The sequence below is a fragment of the Fusarium proliferatum genome (genome assembly GCF_900067095.1).
Source record: "Fusarium proliferatum ET1 genome assembly, contig: FPRO_scaffold016, whole genome shotgun sequence".
In the NCBI taxonomy this organism is placed as follows: domain Eukaryota; kingdom Fungi; phylum Ascomycota; class Sordariomycetes; order Hypocreales; family Nectriaceae; genus Fusarium; species Fusarium proliferatum.
Window position 1 is genome coordinate 21,723 of NW_022194805.1, and position 18,816 is coordinate 40,538.

The 18,816-nt window shown below is 50.7% G+C and overlaps 6 protein-coding genes across 6 annotated transcripts; 2 read left to right on the plus strand and 4 right to left on the minus strand.

Annotated features, from left to right (window-relative positions):
* Nucleotides 1–205: 205 nt before the first annotated feature.
* On the minus strand, nt 206–1,780 carry FPRO_09076 (uncharacterized protein; the record flags this gene model as incomplete). Its single annotated transcript, XM_031224426.1, has 2 exons — nt 206–1,412; nt 1,473–1,780. 2 exons carry the CDS (start codon nt 1,778–1,780, stop codon nt 206–208), a joined length of 1,515 nt encoding a protein of 504 aa, XP_031089686.1.
* A 5,188-nt stretch (nt 1,781–6,968) lies between these two features.
* Nucleotides 6,969–7,640, plus strand: FPRO_09075 (putative class E vacuolar-protein sorting and endocytosis factor; the record flags this gene model as incomplete). Its single annotated transcript, XM_031224427.1, has 2 exons — nt 6,969–7,313; nt 7,365–7,640. 2 exons carry the CDS (start codon nt 6,969–6,971, stop codon nt 7,638–7,640), a joined length of 621 nt encoding a protein of 206 aa, XP_031089687.1.
* Nucleotides 7,641–7,957: 317 nt separating this feature from the next.
* FPRO_09074 (putative SKI2-antiviral protein and putative helicase) lies at nt 7,958–11,838 on the minus strand (the record flags this gene model as incomplete). The annotated part of the gene is made up of 2 exons (XM_031224428.1): nt 7,958–8,638; nt 8,692–11,838. The coding sequence occupies 2 exons, from the start codon at nt 11,836–11,838 to the stop codon at nt 7,958–7,960; spliced, it is 3,828 nt and encodes a 1,275-aa protein (XP_031089688.1).
* An 841-nt stretch (nt 11,839–12,679) lies between these two features.
* On the minus strand, nt 12,680–13,908 carry FPRO_09073 (putative pyruvate dehydrogenase (lipoamide) beta chain precursor (PDB1); the record flags this gene model as incomplete). Its single annotated transcript, XM_031224429.1, has 2 exons — nt 12,680–13,438; nt 13,504–13,908. The coding sequence occupies 2 exons, from the start codon at nt 13,906–13,908 to the stop codon at nt 12,680–12,682; spliced, it is 1,164 nt and encodes a 387-aa protein (XP_031089689.1).
* A 931-nt stretch (nt 13,909–14,839) lies between these two features.
* FPRO_09072 (putative DELTA(24)-STEROL C-METHYLTRANSFERASE (ERG6)) lies at nt 14,840–16,199 on the minus strand (the record flags this gene model as incomplete). Its single annotated transcript, XM_031224430.1, has 4 exons — nt 14,840–15,415; nt 15,471–15,792; nt 15,890–15,924; nt 15,984–16,199. The coding sequence occupies 4 exons, from the start codon at nt 16,197–16,199 to the stop codon at nt 14,840–14,842; spliced, it is 1,149 nt and encodes a 382-aa protein (XP_031089690.1).
* A 1,230-nt stretch (nt 16,200–17,429) lies between these two features.
* Nucleotides 17,430–18,602, plus strand: FPRO_09071 (uncharacterized protein; the record flags this gene model as incomplete). The annotated part of the gene is made up of 2 exons (XM_031224431.1): nt 17,430–17,567; nt 17,634–18,602. The coding sequence occupies 2 exons, from the start codon at nt 17,430–17,432 to the stop codon at nt 18,600–18,602; spliced, it is 1,107 nt and encodes a 368-aa protein (XP_031089691.1).
* Nucleotides 18,603–18,816: the final 214 nt, after the last annotated feature.

Genomic DNA, 18,816 nt, shown 5'->3' on the forward strand with positions numbered 1-18,816 from the left:
GGCAAAGGCCAGTATCACGAGGATGGAACAAATATTGTTGGTCATTCGCTTCTTTGAGCGTTCATTGTATTGTTACACAAAAGATTTAACTGTTGGGGCTTTATTGCCAGTCCCCCGTGGGACATTGATCCTTTGCGCCTTGCACCTATTTTTTTCCCAAATCAAAACATTATCACATTACGGTAGATCATCATGGATATAACTCTCATAATGTCTGTACCCGATTGTTCTCTTCCTCCAATATCACTGACAAAGCAGCCTTCTTGCTCGGTTGATGTACACGTAGTGGGGAGCGAGTCTCAGGGTCGAGAACCTCGCCAGCTTCACGCTGAATTCGGGCCTCCTCTAAGCGAAGTGCCCAGAGGAGTGTCACCAACAGTTCACGCGACGGCAAAGTAATCTCGGATAAGCACCTTACCAACTCGTCTTGGCCGCGCGAATCCTCAGTCTCGCGCTCCGCATCCTCGACCCTGGAATCGCATCCCTCAGACACCAACCGCAATGCCACCAACGTCGCATCCATGAGAGGACGCGCCAGGGAGGGGCTGCTGGATAGGATTTTCCGAAGAGACTTGATTCTCAAGTTCGTAGATGCGGAACTCGTCGCTGAGGATCGCAGCGGCGTCGTCGGTCGGCTTCTGGAGCTCCACCGAGATGCCGTTGTCCGTGTCGTTGATGAAGGTGTTGTACAATTCGTCGTTGAAGCTGTTGTCGAGGGTGAACGAAGACGTGTCAAAGTCCAGATAAGGCTCGTCAGTAGCTGAGGAGAAGGGTGAAGAGAGATGCCCGTTTTCAATGAGATAGCGATCTGTGTCAAGGGACGTTGACAGAAATTCAGAACCGCCACAGCTGAAAAGAGTGTCATCTGAAGTGGCAGGAGCCAGGCCAATGTTGGCTGAGTCAAGGTTGTGGGTGACTGGGACAGGAACATCTTCGACACCTCCGCCGACATGTGACACTGCAGGTCGGACAACATCGCAGCAGGACGTTGTGTCAGGTCGGGAGAGGTGTTTTCAGACTGTTCCAGGGTTGTCTCGTTGGCCGGCTCCTGATGGAGGGTCTCTTCAGATTCTTCGGGGACGGGTGATAGACAGGGGGATAGTGCCATTGGGTCGACAGTGGCGTTGGGAGATACCATGGTCTCCGCTGGCTGGTGTGTGGTTTGGGGGCTGAAGAGCTCCTGGGACAGAGGGGGAAGACCACTGGCCTTTCGCATCTGTGCAAGCTCATCCATGAGCCTGGCGTTCATCTGCTCAGCCTGTTGAATGGCAGCCTCGAGGTCCTTGTTCCTCTTCTCGAGCTGCTCAACCTCCTGCCTCTTGCGTTCACGGGAGGACTGAGCCGCGCGACGGTTCCGTAGAACGCGCTCAACTCGGCGTTGCTCCTTTTCATCAGCGGTCTTTGCTCGCTTTCTGCATGGGTAGTTAGTGGAACCGTTGGTGACATCATCTTCAGCTGTCGTTGGTTCATACCTAGGAGGGAGGTTTGTCTTGGGCTCGGGAAGGACTTGGCCCCATGACTTTCTCTTCTTGGTTGTCTTCTTCTCAGGGGCTGGAGAAGGGGATGGTGTTGATACAACGCCCTCCTCCTGCTTGATCATTGGTAGTAGAGAGTCATCGTTGTATGACTTTGGTGTCAACATGTCCATGGGGTTCACTGTTGAGGCTGCGCTAGGGGTGGTAGCGGAGAAGAGTGATGTGTAGGCGTCTTCGGGAGCTGACATGAGAGAGTCGGCTGGAGACTGGAAGAATTGGGAAGCTGGTGACCCTTGTTGCTCCATGATTGTGTTTGTTTGTTTGTTTGTTTGTGATTAGGTGATGTGTGGTTTGTTTGAATGGAGAATCTGGAGTTCAGATACAGCAACGGATATTATGGGGATAAGTAGCTGTTATTAGAGATGTATGAGGCGCAGGCAGCGATGTTCCACCATCACAAGACTTGGCCAAAGTGTGAGTCAGTGACTAGACCTTGATTACGTCTGCCTTGATCAACTATGAGTCAGGTCAGGTGATGGTTGGAAAGGAGCTTCAAGAGGAATAAGGACAGCGTGTTCACTCTGTATTAGCGACCTTGATTTGCTGGGTGCTTGTCGTTTGGGAATGGAGAGGACACATCAGCTTGGTAGGATGGAGCGGACAGGCCCTCTTTATCTCTTGAGGACACGTTGAGAGTTTGGAGGGGCACGGCTCGGTAGATGCAACTGCCTGAGGCAACAACCCCTGAGATGGGGTACCAAGACCACCCCTGAACTCGTTTTGGGAGCCTAAAGAGGGAAGGTGCTCTCGGATAGGACCCTTCTGGTGCCGGGAGCCCCTCCTGGAACAGGCTCAGGCTTTCAGGGGGCGCAAGTTACGCCACCGAGCGACACGCACCTCGACTGCAGGGGGGCTTAGGAATCTCCCCCACAGCGCATGCCGCAGGTCTCATTGGCGGAATACGATCTGACACAGCGCTGTCCGGGCCTGTACGGAGCCCCATCGACCGTTCGAGTTTCCAAAAAAAGGGGGTTGATCAATCGGAGGCCGTGAGACCTTTTGGTTTGGTTCAGTCCGCCCGTTAGTATTAGGTAGTTACAGCAGTTGACGGGCCTGCGGTGCCAGAAACGCCGTTCTTCCTTTGTTCAGTAGGTGCCGGACCTTGTAGCTCCTTGTGCCTCATTTTGAGGATGGCGCGATGATCCATTTGCCGAGAGACTGTACTCGGTACATACTCGTGGAGGGTACACGAGAATAAATGATCAATAGCCAACTCAAAAGCTGATGAGGCTCGTGTAACAAATAACAACAAACCCCGTGTTGGTGGCTTTTAATTTTAGAGAATGAGAGAGAGAGGCAATAATACATGCGTAAGATAAGCCCAAAAACTGCCGATTCTCTTGAATACGCTTCGGCCATTTCTCCCTGTGGGTGGTGCAGCCCGTGCATTCCCACGGAGGAGAAAAGGCTATTGAAATGTCGTGATCCCCTCTTCTTAGCAACAACCACTGATATGGATCTACACCATCAACTCGACAAGAGGCTTTCATCAACTCTATTCCATAAGTACCTACATAGTATTCACACTTTACAGAGTTTAGCATGGCCCTATAGCATGTTTGTTTGCTTTCCCCAAGGCGTCTTATTCTGCACAATGACGAGATCTCAAAGAATGGATACTCGAAAGGAAAATGGGCGAAGGAGGTCGAAGGAATGGATCCGGCAACACACAATTCTAGGTGCCTCCTACTGCAATTCCTCTGCCTAGCGCTCACGATATGGAGAAGTCCTAGGCTTTTACCTCAAGGTAGTTTTCGTACACAGTCAGCTATTGTCAGCTCTCCACCAAACCCACCAATCCACCCAAGCCACGCAGGGAGAAAATCCACAGACTCGAGTCCATTCATGCAGGGCATCATCATTTCTCTCGTTATCGTCCATGATGGCTGCTACGGAGGGAGAGAGAGAGAGAGAGCGGTGTTGAAAAGCCATCAGCTCTTTGGGGTCTGTAGGAATGTGACCGAAGGTAGCTCAACAACACCCCAAAGGCAAATGGTATCTAGGTGTCTTTGCAATCAACCATTAAACTCAAAGCAAATGATGGACAGGCCAATTGAAGAGCTCAGTAATTATCGTGACCCCTCCTGTAATGAAAGCCTCGTAAACAACGGAAACAATACCACAGCGCCTCAGGAAACATTATCGGTGTTACTGCTGCTACGTGACAGACGAGACTCGTAACGAAGCATTTGTATGCAACCTTCGTAAGACGACGTCGTCTCTTCTCTTTGTATGTATGTATCAGCGGCCATATCCCAACTTAGAAGCTGGGCTGACGCTGACTGACGCCTCATCAAGTGGAGTTTTGCTTTCTCGTGTGTGCCCGTGTTCCAAGAAAAGAAACGGCCTGAAGCTAAGGTACTGGCGCTGCTGCTATTGTACCGCCGGCCCTACCGGGGACGTATCCGCCATCCACCGAAATACCACCTCCTCCATTTGTTTCTTTGGCTCTGGAATCTCAAGGCCTCCATGTTATCCACCAAGTGCCCCATATCGCCATCATCGACAGTCGCTCATCTTGGCTCTGTTTTCCTTGATTGATTGCTGAGATCATTGGGCCCTCAGCTGAGAGCTTAGAGTCAAAGCTACCGGGTTTCAGAACTACGTTTTTTTACTTTTCGTCAAACTTTGCATTTGAGTTCAGCTTACGCAGGGACAAACTGTCAAGCGATGAATGTAACAGAGAACCTTGATAAGTCGGTCTGGCGATAACTGACATGCATTAAGATTGGCGATATACTCGTGAATCCCCTCACCAGATTCTCCACTGCCGAGATACCTTGAGATGCGGTGAACCGACTGACATCCGCACTCTGGGTTTTGTTGAGCTCCATTTATTGCTGTAATTTTTATGTCGGTGAATCAATGTCTCAAGTAAAGCTCAGCTTCGAGTCTTCAAGCCTCAATACCGATATCAGATGGAACATGCAGATTTTCTCATTCGTCAAGATGGTCGATTCCATTCTCCAAAATTCAAATTCACTGGTTCTTCGGTCGAGCTCCCTTGTACGTAGTGCTACGGATCGCCTCCCCGCGACCTGGAATGGAACGCTACTTTAGTTCTCTGAGACCTGCCAATGCCAATGCCATGCCACTGGGACCTCGCTACGAAATGGGGTCCCTTTTGCTTGGCGAGACTTGAACTGAACAAGACAAGACAAGACAAAGATCTCGTTCGTCTCGAGCGGGAAGGGAAGGGGATGGATCTAGGCGAATCTACCAGCCGCCCATCCCATCCCGCCAGCTCGAGGGATGCCCTCTTCGAGACACGGAAGGGAGAGAGACATGCCAACGGTTAAAGTCGCAGGGAGAAACGAACGTTCAACCTCTTCTGCCTCTGCCCTCGTTTCTGGCATGTCTCAGGAGTACCATGTTTCACTGTAAGTGATCTTCCCGTTCCCTGCCCTGCCCTGCCCTAGCCCGTCAGAGATATCGCTCGACCCTGATCGTCAAAGAAACCCCCTTTCCTGATCCCTCGAACCCAGGGATACCGATGGTCTATCCCTTTTAGCCTGTCCAGCTCGCCTCTTGTCCCTAGCTCCCACGATAGTTCTTCCGCCGGAGATATAGTCCCATACCATTGTCAGACCATAGATTCGCGCGCCAGTGCTTGAAGGGCTGGACGCAAGAGGAGCTTGTGGAGATTCTCATTCCAAAACATAGTGTAACCCCTGGTTTGCAATATCGGGCTCATCTGAGCTTAATTGAACCAATTAATTAATCTCAAACCTGTGCTCTATTGCCGGGACCGTATCGAATATATCTTCATCTCTGACTTACGCCATGTCCTATCAAAGGAATCTCATCTCATATTCGACGCGTTCCCCATTGTGTCAGGTTGGCCGGTCCCGTACTTCTGTTAGTATCAGAAGACAATGGAAGCATAGTGAACCCACTTCCTCTCACCATCAGGCATGTCCATGATATGAATTGCCCATCTCCAATCTCATGTCCGTGACTGAGTCAAGTCTTATCAGCTAAAACTTCAGCATTGATCACTTTCCAACCACTATTTTCGCCCAGCCTCTTCGCGTACGGCACCACCCGCCGCCCCTTGGCCAAGCATTGCTAGGACCAGACATTGAGTGAGAAGCAGACTCTGATGGTTGATCGCAGCAAGTCCAAGCTTGGACTCCTAGGATAATTGCTCGTTTGCTGCACAACAAAATGTGTAGTACGCGGCGACGCGCAAATCGGCATGTGGGATATTAATGCTTATCACCCAACCCGAACTGCCGATTGATGAGATATCTTTGGGCCGGTCTTGAAACGATCCTCATTACCATGTCTCGATTATACCGACAGAGCTTCCACATAGCGAGGGCCCAGTAATTTGCGGCCGCTCTCAGTACGACTCAACGGCCGCTGCTCTTGAACGGGATCCTGAGTCCTGCGGCCTCTCGTAGAGTTTATGCCCGTTCCCTTGAGGTCACTGACGTTTGCTGTGTGTTGTTTGTTGTTTCTCTTGAAGTCAATGTTTCATATTCGATATTTTTAGAATGAACCTGTGTAGTAGCAATTTTATTTATTGAAACAGCTATAGCCCGACAAAGCGTATGAGTAAGTCACAGAACCTGAGGTGATGTTTCAGTGTCGTTTCAATAACTATCGCATCTCGAATCATCAAGTCGAGAGTCGTTCGTTCTTGCTTTATGTAAGTCGACTGTTATTCTGTTAGATCCTTCCTGCGTGTAAGTATTTGTGTGTGTCGTTCCAGAAGCTCGAGGTGATGGTTCACTGTCTAAGCTATAGCAGCTCTTTCGGTGTAATTTGCTACGAGAGATAGCCAATTTCTTCAGTCCTCATACCTTCTAGTGCTAATAAGTATATGTTAAATTCTATGAGACAGTCGTTCATGTGGCATTATTGATAAGCACGCGAAAGAACATGCAGTCAAGTACTTAACTTTCTGACTGGCAATTCAGCTGCATATTGTCCACTATCCTCGTACGATATCATGTCTGGGTCATCCTCAGGACCAGAGACAGTCAATTGAGCATCTCCATGATCTTCAGCAAAGCACTAACTACTGTCAAAAACCATTGTTGTCCATCACTTCGTCGTCGATGAATTCGCTGAATGACTGTGGTCAAAACTACCCTAGATCAATGTAACGAGCCATCTGGAAGTGGCTGTGCAAAGCCACAACCAGAGCCTTATCAGTTCCGCCAAAATTATCCGTCGCCGTTCGTTGCGTCATTCGCCCACTTCTCCAGCCTGTCTTTCGTGGCGCCCCGCATTCAACCATCCCATCGCAAGCCAAGTCAAGGTTCTGATTCTAGGCCTTCGGCGCTTCCATGCCTGCTTCACCTAAAGTTTAACGCTCACATGACATTTACAACCTCTTCCAACTCTACTACTCAACCGTAAAAAAACATCTCTTCTTCTACGGCCTGTCCCTCCACGACTCCTACCATCAACCTACCACCCAAAATGGCGAACCGTCAGATGGCCCGCGACATGCAAGTCGAGTTCCAGGCTCGCTTCCAAGCCAAGCAGGCTCGCCGCGAGGCCCAAAAGGCAGCCAAGCAGGACCCCATCCTGAAGAAGCAGATCCAGGACCTGCTCAAGAAGGGCGAGACGCAGAAGGCTTACCAGAAGGCCAAGATGCTGCTGTCGAAGCAGGCGCTTGCTCAGCAGATGGATCAGATGGCTGATATGGCTGAGTTGTCTGCTGCGCAGATTCAGGCCAACAATTCGATGAACCGCATGACACAGATGATGGCCCAGTCATCGCGAACCATGAATGTGGCCCAGAAGAACACCAACCCCGAAAAGGTGAGCACATTCTTATCCATACAATATCGACCGACACTAACAGTAGCCCAGACCCTCGTTACTCTCGAGCAGTTCAAGCAGCAAAACGAGGAATACGCCATGTCCAACGGCATCTACCAAGACGCCATCACCCAGTCCACCTCCACCCAAGTTGGCGAGGATGCTGTCCACGAACTTCTCGGCAAACTTGCCGACGACGCTGGCCTTGAGCTCAGCAAGGAACTCAACCAGGCGACACCTTCGAACGCCGAACCCCAGCAGACCAACGAGCCCACTGCTGAGGAGGAAGATAAGCTCCAGCAGAGGCTGCGAGCCCTGCGCGCATAGTCTTGCCCTCCACAGGAGAACTTGCTGGGTTTAGGACATTTGAATGCCCATCATTTTATGCGACAGGGAGGCATGACTGCTACATCACGATCAACTTTCGGAGAGGTGCGTTTTCTTGGTTAAGGTTTGGCGTTGGGGCTTTGGTGGCGACATAAATTCATCTTCATCTCCAGCTTCGAGAATGAACGCAATTTTTCTTTTTTTGTTTATCAACATCATACATTAGACATGACACTCGCTCTCCCCTTTCTCCTATACACTCGTGACGTACATTGCATGCTCCGTACAAATGCCAGATACTCCAAACTATGCTTGGCTTACATGTAGAGACTTGCCACTGCCGTGATATCCCTCTTGATCATTTCCTGTGCCTGTTGCATCTTCTGATATAGTTCGGGATCACCCACAATCCTCGCCGCATTCTTCACTTCGCGACATGTCTCATCTAATCGTGTAATCGTTCGTACAATCGTTCCCTCAAGGACATCGGTCAAGCCGGTGATGTTTTTGAAGCTCATACCTCGAGCCCACTCGTAGACCACTTCCATGATGCCAAACCGTGGTCGAGAAACAAAGTCATTTGAGTCATCAGCAGACTGAATGACTTGCAGTCGGGTCTGCACATCGTTCACCTTCTCGGAGATGGCAACAATCTTCTCCTTTCCTCGTTCGAGGTTGCCAGTCAGGGATGGCTCTATGTCAGTCTTTTCTTGGAATACAAACGCCGAAAGGAGAGCGGCAATCTCGGCGGGTTCATAGTCGGCGAGGACGTTGTCAAGAATGAGCTCAGTCAGAACCAGTTCATCACCAGAGTGAATCTCACAGGCGACTTTGCCCTTCAGCTGGATCCGAGTGGCATCATCGATGAAGCCAAGCTCCTTAAGCACTTGGACTCGTTGTTCGTAATCAGGTAGAAGTTGAAGGTTCTGATCAGACAATGACTGCTTCAGCTGAGAGATATGATCCTTAATGAGCCACTCGTCGTGACACATAGCGAACTGTCCATATAGTCAGTACTGAAGTTTTTTTAGGGAGGTTGAAGTGAACTTACGTGCTTCAAGAAGTCTGGGCACTTCTCAGCTGGCGAGTTCGATATCGTCTTGACCAATTCAACTCTTTTCTCCACAATCTCCTGTAGTTGCAGTTGCTTGATTCGAGAGAGATCGAGTTCCTCCCATCTATCATCCCACGAACCACAAAGCTCCTGGAGTTTGTCTTTCGCTTGTTGATAGCCATCTCCACCCTGGAAGATCTCAGGAATAATGCCCTTGGTCACCCATCTTGTGAGACACTCCACGTCACTCAGAGGAACGTGAAGAGTCTTGGTCTGCACTCGCTTCTTACTCTTGGGAAGTTCGTGAAGGTATTTGCGGAACGCAGGGATGAAAGGAAGCTGATCGGTAGCATCTCTTCGATCTCGAAGTGACTTGATGGCGCATACGTGCAGTGTTGGATCCTCCGTCGTTCCCTTGTTACTAACCCCGTCTGCGAGGAGGATACCGATGGAGCGAATGCCGTCCCAGTTGAAGACGACAAGGCGGTGCTGAGAGAACATCCTACGTCCAATAGGGATAGACAGCAAACCCTTGTATAGCTCAAATGTGAGTCTCTTGAAGTCCTGGGAAGCTTGATGGCATTCGTCCATCGAAACGTCACAGATCTCGCAAGAATCTCTCTTGACCTTGGCCAAATCTGCTTGCGCAAGCTTCACGTCCTTCTCGTGTTCGGGGAGCAGCTGTTGAGTAGCATGTTCAGAGAAACTGCGCTTGATCATCTCCTCAATCTTTAACGCCTCCACTCGGAGAAGATTCAAAATCATATTGTATGTCAGTCGGAACTGTGACCGCAACTTAGACGGCTCTCCCAGAATCATGTTTCGGAGATCTGCAACAGGAGGAGCATCGTCCAAACCTCCTGGTGGCACAATGATGACTGAACCAACGGTATCCAGACCACGACGGCCAGCGCGACCAGCCATTTGAGTATACTCGCCTGGCAACAAATTTCGGAACGAATGCCCATCATGCTTGCGGTACCCAGAGAAGACTACTGTTCGTGTAGGAAGGTTAAGACCCATAGCAAATGTTTCTGTAGCGAACAGTACCTTAACTAATGTCTGGGCGAATAAGATCTCAACTAACTCTTTGACAATAGGCAACAGTCCACCATGATGGACAGCAATACCTCGACTTAGAAGCTCCCTCAGCCTGATTATCTGTGGAAGCTGTCGGTCGTCAGGCTTTAGCCGTGCAACTGACTTCTCGATGATCATGTGAATATGGCTCTTCTCAGCAGCAGTGCAGAAGTCTTGGTTACTGAGGGCATCTGCGTTCTCCTCGCATCGCTTCTTCGAGAAGACGAAGATACAAGCTGGCAGGAGGGTTGACTTCTTGAGATACTGCACAAGATGAACCCAAAGGTTCTTGTCTTGTGCAACAGACGTGAAACCTCCAGCGCGGCCTCCACGGCCCATATGACCAGGAGCATGGCTCGCTCGTGGTGGTCCGCCCCGACCACGTTGCTGACTACCTCCTCTCTGCTGTTGGCCTCCTCCACGACCACCACGCTGGGGGCCGCCTCGTTGAGTACCACCACGTTGATTACCTCGGGGATTGCCTCCACGAGTGGCGACAGTAGTCTCTGCAGGCTTTGGCTTGTCCTTTCCTTGAATAGCAAAGTGTGCGTCCTTCCAGCCCTTTTCGATGAACTTCTTCTCCGAGTCCACGATCTTGTGGATGTTCTTTCCTGCCCAGAGATAATGCTCCAGGGGAACGGGTCGCTTCGGTGTAGAAATAACGTAGATGTCTTTTTGCTTCGTTCGTCCAACCCACGAAGCAAACTCCTTAGTGTTTGGAACTGTGGCGGACAGCAGAATGAGAGACACATGTTCAGGCAGCATGATGATGACCTCTTCCCAGACAACACCTCGTTCAAAATCGTTGACATAGTGGACTTCGTCAAATATCACAAATTCGACATCGCGGATTAGATCGGCGCCTCTGTAGAGCATACTTCGAAGAATCTCCGTTGTCATGATGAGGCAACTAGCCTCTGGGTTGATCTGGACATCACCAGTGAGAATTCCCACCTCGTCAAAGGTCTGTCGAAAGTCACGGAACTTCTGGTTACTCAGTGCCTTAATTGGCGAAGTGTAAATGGCCTTGGTCATGTGTTTAGCAGCCAGTGCGATGGCGTACTCTGCCACAACAGTCTTGCCGGCTGAAGTATGTGCTGCAACGAACACTGAATCGCCGTTCTCCAGGTGGTACACTGCTTCCTTCTGGAAAGTGTCGAGTTCGAAAGGCCACTCTCTAGCCATGTCAGGTACAAGCTCTCTGAAGTTGGACATATCGTGGTTGATGTCGACCATATGCGCCCACTCGCGACCAGCTTTGCGGGCACTCGAGGCTGCAAGAACTCCATGTGGTTCCAGGGCAGGGAACTCAACAGGCAGGATGTCGTCGATATCATCGCCATCCTCCCCATCTTCGTCGGGAGTTGCATCCGGAGTAGTAACGTCTGTTGAAGCCTCATTACCACCTTCTTCGACCTTGGCGTCTTCCGGATCTTCTTCGAGTACCTCCTTGACAGCGTTGGCATCTTCTTGGCTGATACTTGTCTTTTTCTTAGTGAAGTCGATACCTCTGCTCATTCCAGGAGCCTTTTCTAGTAATCCACCCTCGGAGCCAAGCTGGATCACTCGTTCAAGCTTGTTTCCTGTACCACTGGTCTCTGCAGCACCTCCTGCAGCACCTGTGTGAACTTGATCCTCAAATGCCGCCGTTGCTTCGATGCCCTCGAGGCCACCAGGAGCAAAGGGGAAGAAACCAGCGGCGCCTCTCACGAAATCAGCGCGGTTGGCAGGTTTTCGAGACAGACTTGTCGAGTTCTTGGCCGTAGCACTGTTTGCGGGGACAGTGACGTTCTTGTAGCCTGTAACACGGCCTTCAAGTCCATGACGCTGGAATCTGGTGAGAGTCCGAGTATGCGGCGGCGCGATCTTGTAAAGCGAAGTGTAATCAGCCTCATAATCCCATCGCTGCTGAAGTCGGTTGAGCCACTCGGGTGAGAACTCAGGTGAGGGTGTGAGGAGGAGCTCCTCTAGGTGTCGCTTGAGCTCTTCTGGATCTTGAGTTGCGGGTTGGCGTTGACCGGTCTCTTCAGGCCCTCTTTCAAGGAGAGCGTCGATACCAGCCATGCCTATTAATTTTTGAGTCAGGTTATAGGCAAGACTGTGAGGTTGAGTTCGTTATGATAAAATGAATATTGAAGTGATGAAAGCTCCAAGTTAAAACTGCCCCACCATTGACGTTGGTGATTCTAACATTCATGGCGGGACACTCAGAAGAGCTCACAGCTCCACATTGGCTACCCTGCACCTACAAATATCATCTTGGGTTTAATACAAAGCTTTGACTGACCGAGTCTCTACAGGTGTAGAAGGGTCACAAAAAAAAAAACCAAGGACGTCTATCCTAAGTAATATTTAGGTGAGCTTAGGGCTCAAGATCAATCATTCTTGTTGTTTAGGATAAAGGTCTTAGGTCTTATTGCCGCCAGTAGTGGAGGCCTTAGGAGACAATGACCTTAAATAGATCTTAATTAGAAACTTTACCAGTAGAACAAGATCTCTACGGAATACAGCTCTTAGGTTAGCGAAAGCACTAGGATCATCATGTATTAAAGCCCAAGATTCTCTTATGGCTGCTGAGCAAATATATGGCAGACTACAAACACAGGTCACAGTGTTGGATGCACAAATGTGAATTGGTAGATCATTAATAAGACGGATGCTATGCCCTGACTATACATGGCAACATGCGGTAAAATTACATTTCCCTTCCCTTCCGCACGTCTATCAAAAAAGTGTCCATCAAATACGCCAATTGGACCAGATTCTCATCCGCATCGCAATTCATATGCCACGATGGGTAGCATGAAGCAAGCTCTGTCATACACGATACGTAGGCATGGGCGTCGACCTGACGTGCTCGAGCAGGTAAACTATATTTCTCTCTCAACCTTCATTTCTCTTTTTTTTACAGACGGAGGACCTTGGCAGCGTAGTCCTCAATCAGCTGCTCGGTGGGGAAGGACATCTCCTCGAGCTTCTGGGCGTAAGGGGTAGGGACCTCAGCACCGGTGACACGGGCAGCAGGGGCATCGAGGTAGTCGAAGCCGTACTCCATTGTCAAGGCAAGGATCTCAGATCCGACACCGAAGGCAGGGTAGCCAGACTCGACGGACAGGAGACGACCAGTCTTCTTGACGGACTGAATGATGGTCTCAACATCGAGAGGCTTGACGGATCGCAGGTTGATAACCTCAGCCTCAACACCGTACTTCTTCTTGAGGTTCTCGGCGGCAACAAGAGACTGGCCGACAGTGCGGCCGAGGGAGACAATGGTCAGGTCCTTGCCGGATCGCTCAATCTTGGCCTTGCCGAAGGGAATGACGAAGTCGTCCTTCTGGGCAGCCTCGGACATGGGGAAGCTCTGTCCGTACATCAACTCGTTCTCGAGAACAACGACGGGGTTGGGGTCACGGATGGCGGCCTTCAGGAGACCCTTGGCATCCTCGGAGTTCCAGGGAGAGACAACCTTGAGACCGGGGATGCTGCCGTACCAGGCGGAGTAGTCCTGAGAGTGCTGAGCGCCGACACCAGCAGCGAAGCCGTTGGGGCCACGGAAGGTGATGTTGCAAGGCTGGATACCACCAGACATGTAGAGGGTCTTGGCAGCAGAGTTGATGATCTGATCGATGGCCTGCATGGCGAAGTTGAAGGTCATGAACTCACACTAGATTGGTGAAGCACAGTGGTTAGAGTCTCGGGCAATCACAATGCGGAAGCTGAGATACTTACGACGGGGTGAAGACCACTGAGGGCAGCACCAACAGCGAGACCACAGAAACCAGACTCAGTAATGGGAGTATCAATGACACGCTTCTCACCGAAGCGGTCGAGAAGACCCTTGGTCACCTTGTAGGCACCGTTGTACTGAGCAACCTCCTCACCGAGAATGAAGACCTTCTCGTTCTGCTCAAGCTCCTCAGCGAGAGCCTCGTTGAGCGCATCTCGGACAGTGACCTCCTTGACACCGGAGCTCTGGCCGTCGGCGTAGGATCGGGTCTGGGCGGTTCCAAAGACAACAGGTCGAGCAAGAGCAGCACGAGCGGCGGCAGACTGGGCGAACGAAGGGGCAGCGGGAGCGCGAAGAGCCCGGGTCGAAGCAGCTAGGCGTGCTGCGGGTCGGAGAATGCGAGACATGATGTGCAGCGGTTTGTTGAACAAGTCAATTGACCGTGGAGTCGGAGAGGACGAGGTCGGAGGGTCGACGGGGAAGAGAGAACAGAACTTGAAAGACAAGAAGCTGCAGTGGACAGGCTTCTCTTAATTCCCTGGTCGTCGACTTAGACGTGGGAATTGGAAATGGTGATGAACTGAAGTTGGTGTTGAGAGATGGAACAGGTCGGGTTGAGAGAGGGAATTTCACCGAACAACGCTTTCGCTGGCCAGCTATCAGTTTTTTTTTGGGGCCAGTCGGTACGTATCGTGCCGGAACTGCGAGGTACTTGAGCCCTCACCAATTTCTGGTGACTAATGGGGTACCCGCTCTCCAAAACCCCCGAGTGAGCCTCCGTTAGCTCGGGGCAGCTTTATCCCTCTTCTTGCTCCCCGCCTACAGCAACTCTGATGCGACCCCTGCCACTCACTGCAGCACTGTTTTCGCAGGGTAGCCTCTAGCGCTGAAGCACCTATCACAGCTCAGAACAGAACCCTCCGACCCATTTCGAAAGTCTGTTGGGGGATCCAGGGGCGCATTGGGGGACCATTTATCTCCACCAAAAACATAAAAACTGAGTGCTTTATCTGCTTGAATACAGTCAGATGGCGGTGCCGGAGAAACAAGAAACCGCTAATAAGAGATCACCCCAGTACCGAATGTTGATATGATTCAATTAATGTTGTATCATGGCCGATCAGGCTATCATTGACAAGAAATTTGAAATTGTATGGTATGTATATTACAATTATAAGCCAATATTGTCCCCAAACTCCTCTGCCTTCTGGATCCTCTATATCTGGAGGCCGGCCACTTCATATATGTATGCATCGTCAGCCAGCATGATTTGAATGCCCTTTTTGATCTTCATAAGATGTTTTTGTTTTGGAATTTTGTTGTCATCAGCCTGTTGCTTTACGCAGAAGGCTTGCGAGCCACCATGAGGTACATGGGGGTGAAGAGGTGATCGCGACCACCTGCGACCAGGCAGTCGGCAGCGAGAGCCAGACTGTCAGCAGTCTTCTTGGTTCCGGCAGGAGCAAGCTTGAATGTCTCAAGAAGACCAGCCAGACCGTGGGCAATGGTTCGTCCCCAGGTGGTCATGCGCACAATGGTGAAGATGTCACCAACGGACTGAATGTAGCGGAGCTCACCAGCCAGGGGCCAGTACCAGGGGAGGGCATCAGGGCGCATGGCAAGATCCTCGTGGTGGAGCATCTCGAAGCCAGAGTCCTTGATGGCGTCAAGTCCCTCAGAGACCTTGCACATGTTGGAGATACCATCACCCTGCTCGATACCCAATCGAATCTCACGGTGGCGGAGGTTATCGTTGTCGTATTCGTCGGTCATGAGCCACTCGTACACACCGAAAACACCACCGGGCTTGAGAACTCGGAAGATCTCGCTGTAGATGCCCTTGAGAGTAGGAGCGTGGCAAGTAGCCTCAATGGCATAGACGGCATCGAAGCTGTTGTCAGGGAAGGACATTTGCTAAAAGGGGTATTAGCTGGGGGGTCGGGACCCGAGGATGCTGGGCAGTACGAACCATAAAGTCACCCTTGACAAACTTGAGCTGGTCTGACAGACCCTCCTTGAAAGCGTAATGGGTAGCACGCTCAATCTGGTAGTCGTTGTTGTTAAGACCAGTAATGTGGGCGCCAGTGAACTTGGCGATCTCGCGAGCGGGACCACCAACACCGCAACCGACGTCGAGAACCTTCATGCCCTCCTTGATGCCGATCTGGTGAGCAAGGTAGTGCTCATGGCGGGCAATGGCCTGGTAAAAGGGCTCGCCCTGGGAGAATCGGCAGAAGTGGAAAGACTGGCCCCAGCCATACTCGTAGAGATCGGTAGCAAGGTTGTAGTAGCTGTGAACCCTAAGTCAGTCGCCGGTCCAAAAAGAGACATTCCAAGACATGGACCAAATGGCCACGGAGAAACAGAAACAATAATCAGATCACTTACTGTCGAGTCAAGGTGGCGTATTCGGCAGTACGGGCCTGACCGCTATGTTAGTTCCTCCTATTTGTTCATGGCGGGGCATATCAAGGGATCATACAGCTCGCTCCTCAGGAGTCTCGTCCTCAGCGCGCTTGTTGTCCCAGTGCTTGAAGTACTCGTCGACAGCAGCCTGCTTAGCAGAACCGCCCTTTCGGAACATGGCAGCAACACCACCTCGGGCCTGGGCAGAGGTGCCGTGCATGGCCTTGTTGAAGTCGGCATCGCGCTGGTGATCCTCGCGCTCGAGGTTGGAGGCGGTAGATGAGGCAACCATGTTGAATATGGTGTAAAGTGTTGAAGGTGAAGGTTAAGGTTGGAAGAGAATCGAAGTCAATGCAAAGAAGAGAAGGACAGCAGGCGAATTAAAGATCGATTGAAAAGCAGAAATCTAAAGGGAGTGGGTTGGTTTTAATGGCTGAAGGTTACGCAGAGGGACGACCTGTCGCAACAAACAAATTTCAGGGCCCTCCCCTGAACTGCACAAGCCATCCCGTCTATGGGCATCCAATCTCAATTGCGAATTGAGAAGTAACAGTACGCTAAACCTGAACTGCGTTGGTTCCCCTGTCTATCGCTTGGGGGTCTAGGGGGGCCGGGTTCTTGGTCTAGGCGACCCGATAGTTTACGACCCGAAGTACCTAATTTACGGATGCTAAGTTGACTCTCCATGACTCTGGCCTTCATGTGAAAGACAAGGACTTGAACGAGTTGTTGATTTCTTTGGAAAAGGTTTGATTTGCTATTGTATTAACTGACCAAATTATCCTTGTAGTTATATCTCCTTTCGCCACAATTCGTAATTGTATGGCGGTGAGAGCGCAGCAGCTAATTGATGGATGCTAGGAAGAGGTATCCGGAGGCTCAATTTGCGAGAAATGATACGAATACGAAAGCGTCTACGAGAACATTGTCTCTTACAACAAGATAACAATGCAAGTCATGACAACCAACTAAACAATCGAGCGAAGGCTGTAGCCGGACAGGTTCCGTCATGGCGATAACTAGTCTATCATATTGCCTACAATGCTGCATCATGCTTGGGACTTCTCCAACTTTTGAATTGCCAAATAGAGAATTTTCGTTTTCGTATCGAACCATTCATGTCCCACCTCATGTCATGAGAAGCCCCCAGATCTACTAACAGCAGATGACTTTTCCAAAACTTAAAGTGAGAGAATTGCGGAAAATAGGTCTTATGACGAAGCCATCAGATTATCGATCTGTCTCGTGCAAATCCTCCAAACTAAATGATCCAGCCACGATTGGGCACTTACATCTATCTGTCCGAGATGACCAGGAGATGTTATTACCGAGGCTTATCGATAAGACTTTAGCCCCTCTACCCAATGACGGCCAACTCCGGTTTTATGTTTGGAGTCTGAGGCCATATTTTGTATTACATAAGGTGGCGGATGACCGAATTTCCGCGCCTCAACTCCAAAAGTCATCACAGTCAACGAGAAGCTTTTCTCTGCGCAAAATCATTGCTCTCTATCTATTCACGATGCCGCCTCAGATCAAGCAGGATCTCAACCGATCAGGATGGGAGACCACCGACTTCCCCTCCGTCTGCGAGACGTGTCTGCCTGATAATCCTTATGTCAAGATGCTTAAAGAAGATTATGGTGCCGAATGCAAATTGGTAAGTCTTTCGCGTCGATTCCTCCGTGTTTTCGCATAGAGACAATGCTAACATATATCTGAATAGTGTACCAGACCTTTCACCGTATTTGCCTGGAGCGGAACTCGCGCCAACGGTCGTAAGAAGCGAACAAACATTTGCTTGACTTGCGCGCGACTCAAGAACTGCTGCCAATGCTGCATGCTCGATCTTTCCTTCGGTCTCCCCATTGTCGTACGCGATGCTGCTCTCAAGATGGTCGCGCCTGGCCCGCAGTCCGATATCAATCGAGAATACTTTGCGCAAAACAATGAGCAGCTCATCGAGGAGGGAAAGGTTGGACAGGAGGAATACGAAAAGACGGACGAGAAGGCGCGCGAACTGCTACGAAGACTCGCCAACAGCAAGCCTTACTTTCGCAAAGGAAGGACTATCGAGGAGGGAGAGAGCTCCAAGGGCGGAAACGCCGCTGTCGGCGCTGGTCTTGGAGGACCTGGCCCAATTCGAACCCGAGACTCAAAGGCAGCAGCTGCTGTGGGAGCTAGAACTGGTGGTAAGGGTCGTCAGGTCTTCCCCAGCGCTGCCCAGCTCCCTCCTAATCCACGCGACTGGGCCCCTCCTGCTGACAAGAACATCATGTCACTCTTCGTGACAGGTATCGAGGACGATCTTCCCGAATACAAGCTTCGCGACTTCTTCAAGGTTCACGGCAAGATCAAAAGCTTGGTCTGCTCACACATGTCGCACTGCGCATTTGTCAACTACGAAACTCGAGAGGCCGCTGAGAGGGCAGCTGAAGCATGCCAGGGTCGCGCCGTTATTGCAGGATGCCCCCTAAGGGTTCGATGGGGACAACCAAAGGCTATTGGTACTATGGACAAGGATGAGAGGATGCAGATGCTGCGAGAGGCTAGACAGCGCCAAGGAGGATCTCAAGGCCAGCGATCGATTGAGGGTGGCACTAGTTCGGTCAACCGTCAGGCTCTGCCAGCCCCTGTGGCAGCACCCCCAGGAGCTTCCGATACGCCTGCTTACGCCGCTCTTACCGGAGACTAAATGAAGTAACGACTTGTTTTATGTTCATCACAAGGTAGAAAACCATGCCTTTTGGAGTTTGGCGTCGGGAAAAGGACATCATGGATAGGGTGGTCTTCATTAGCGAAAAGGACAATTGATCATGGAGGGTGCAGATTACGCTACGCGAGAAACAGAATAGAAGGGAAGCAAAGAGCTATTCTAGAGTGATGATCATTTTGGTGCATTTCATTCC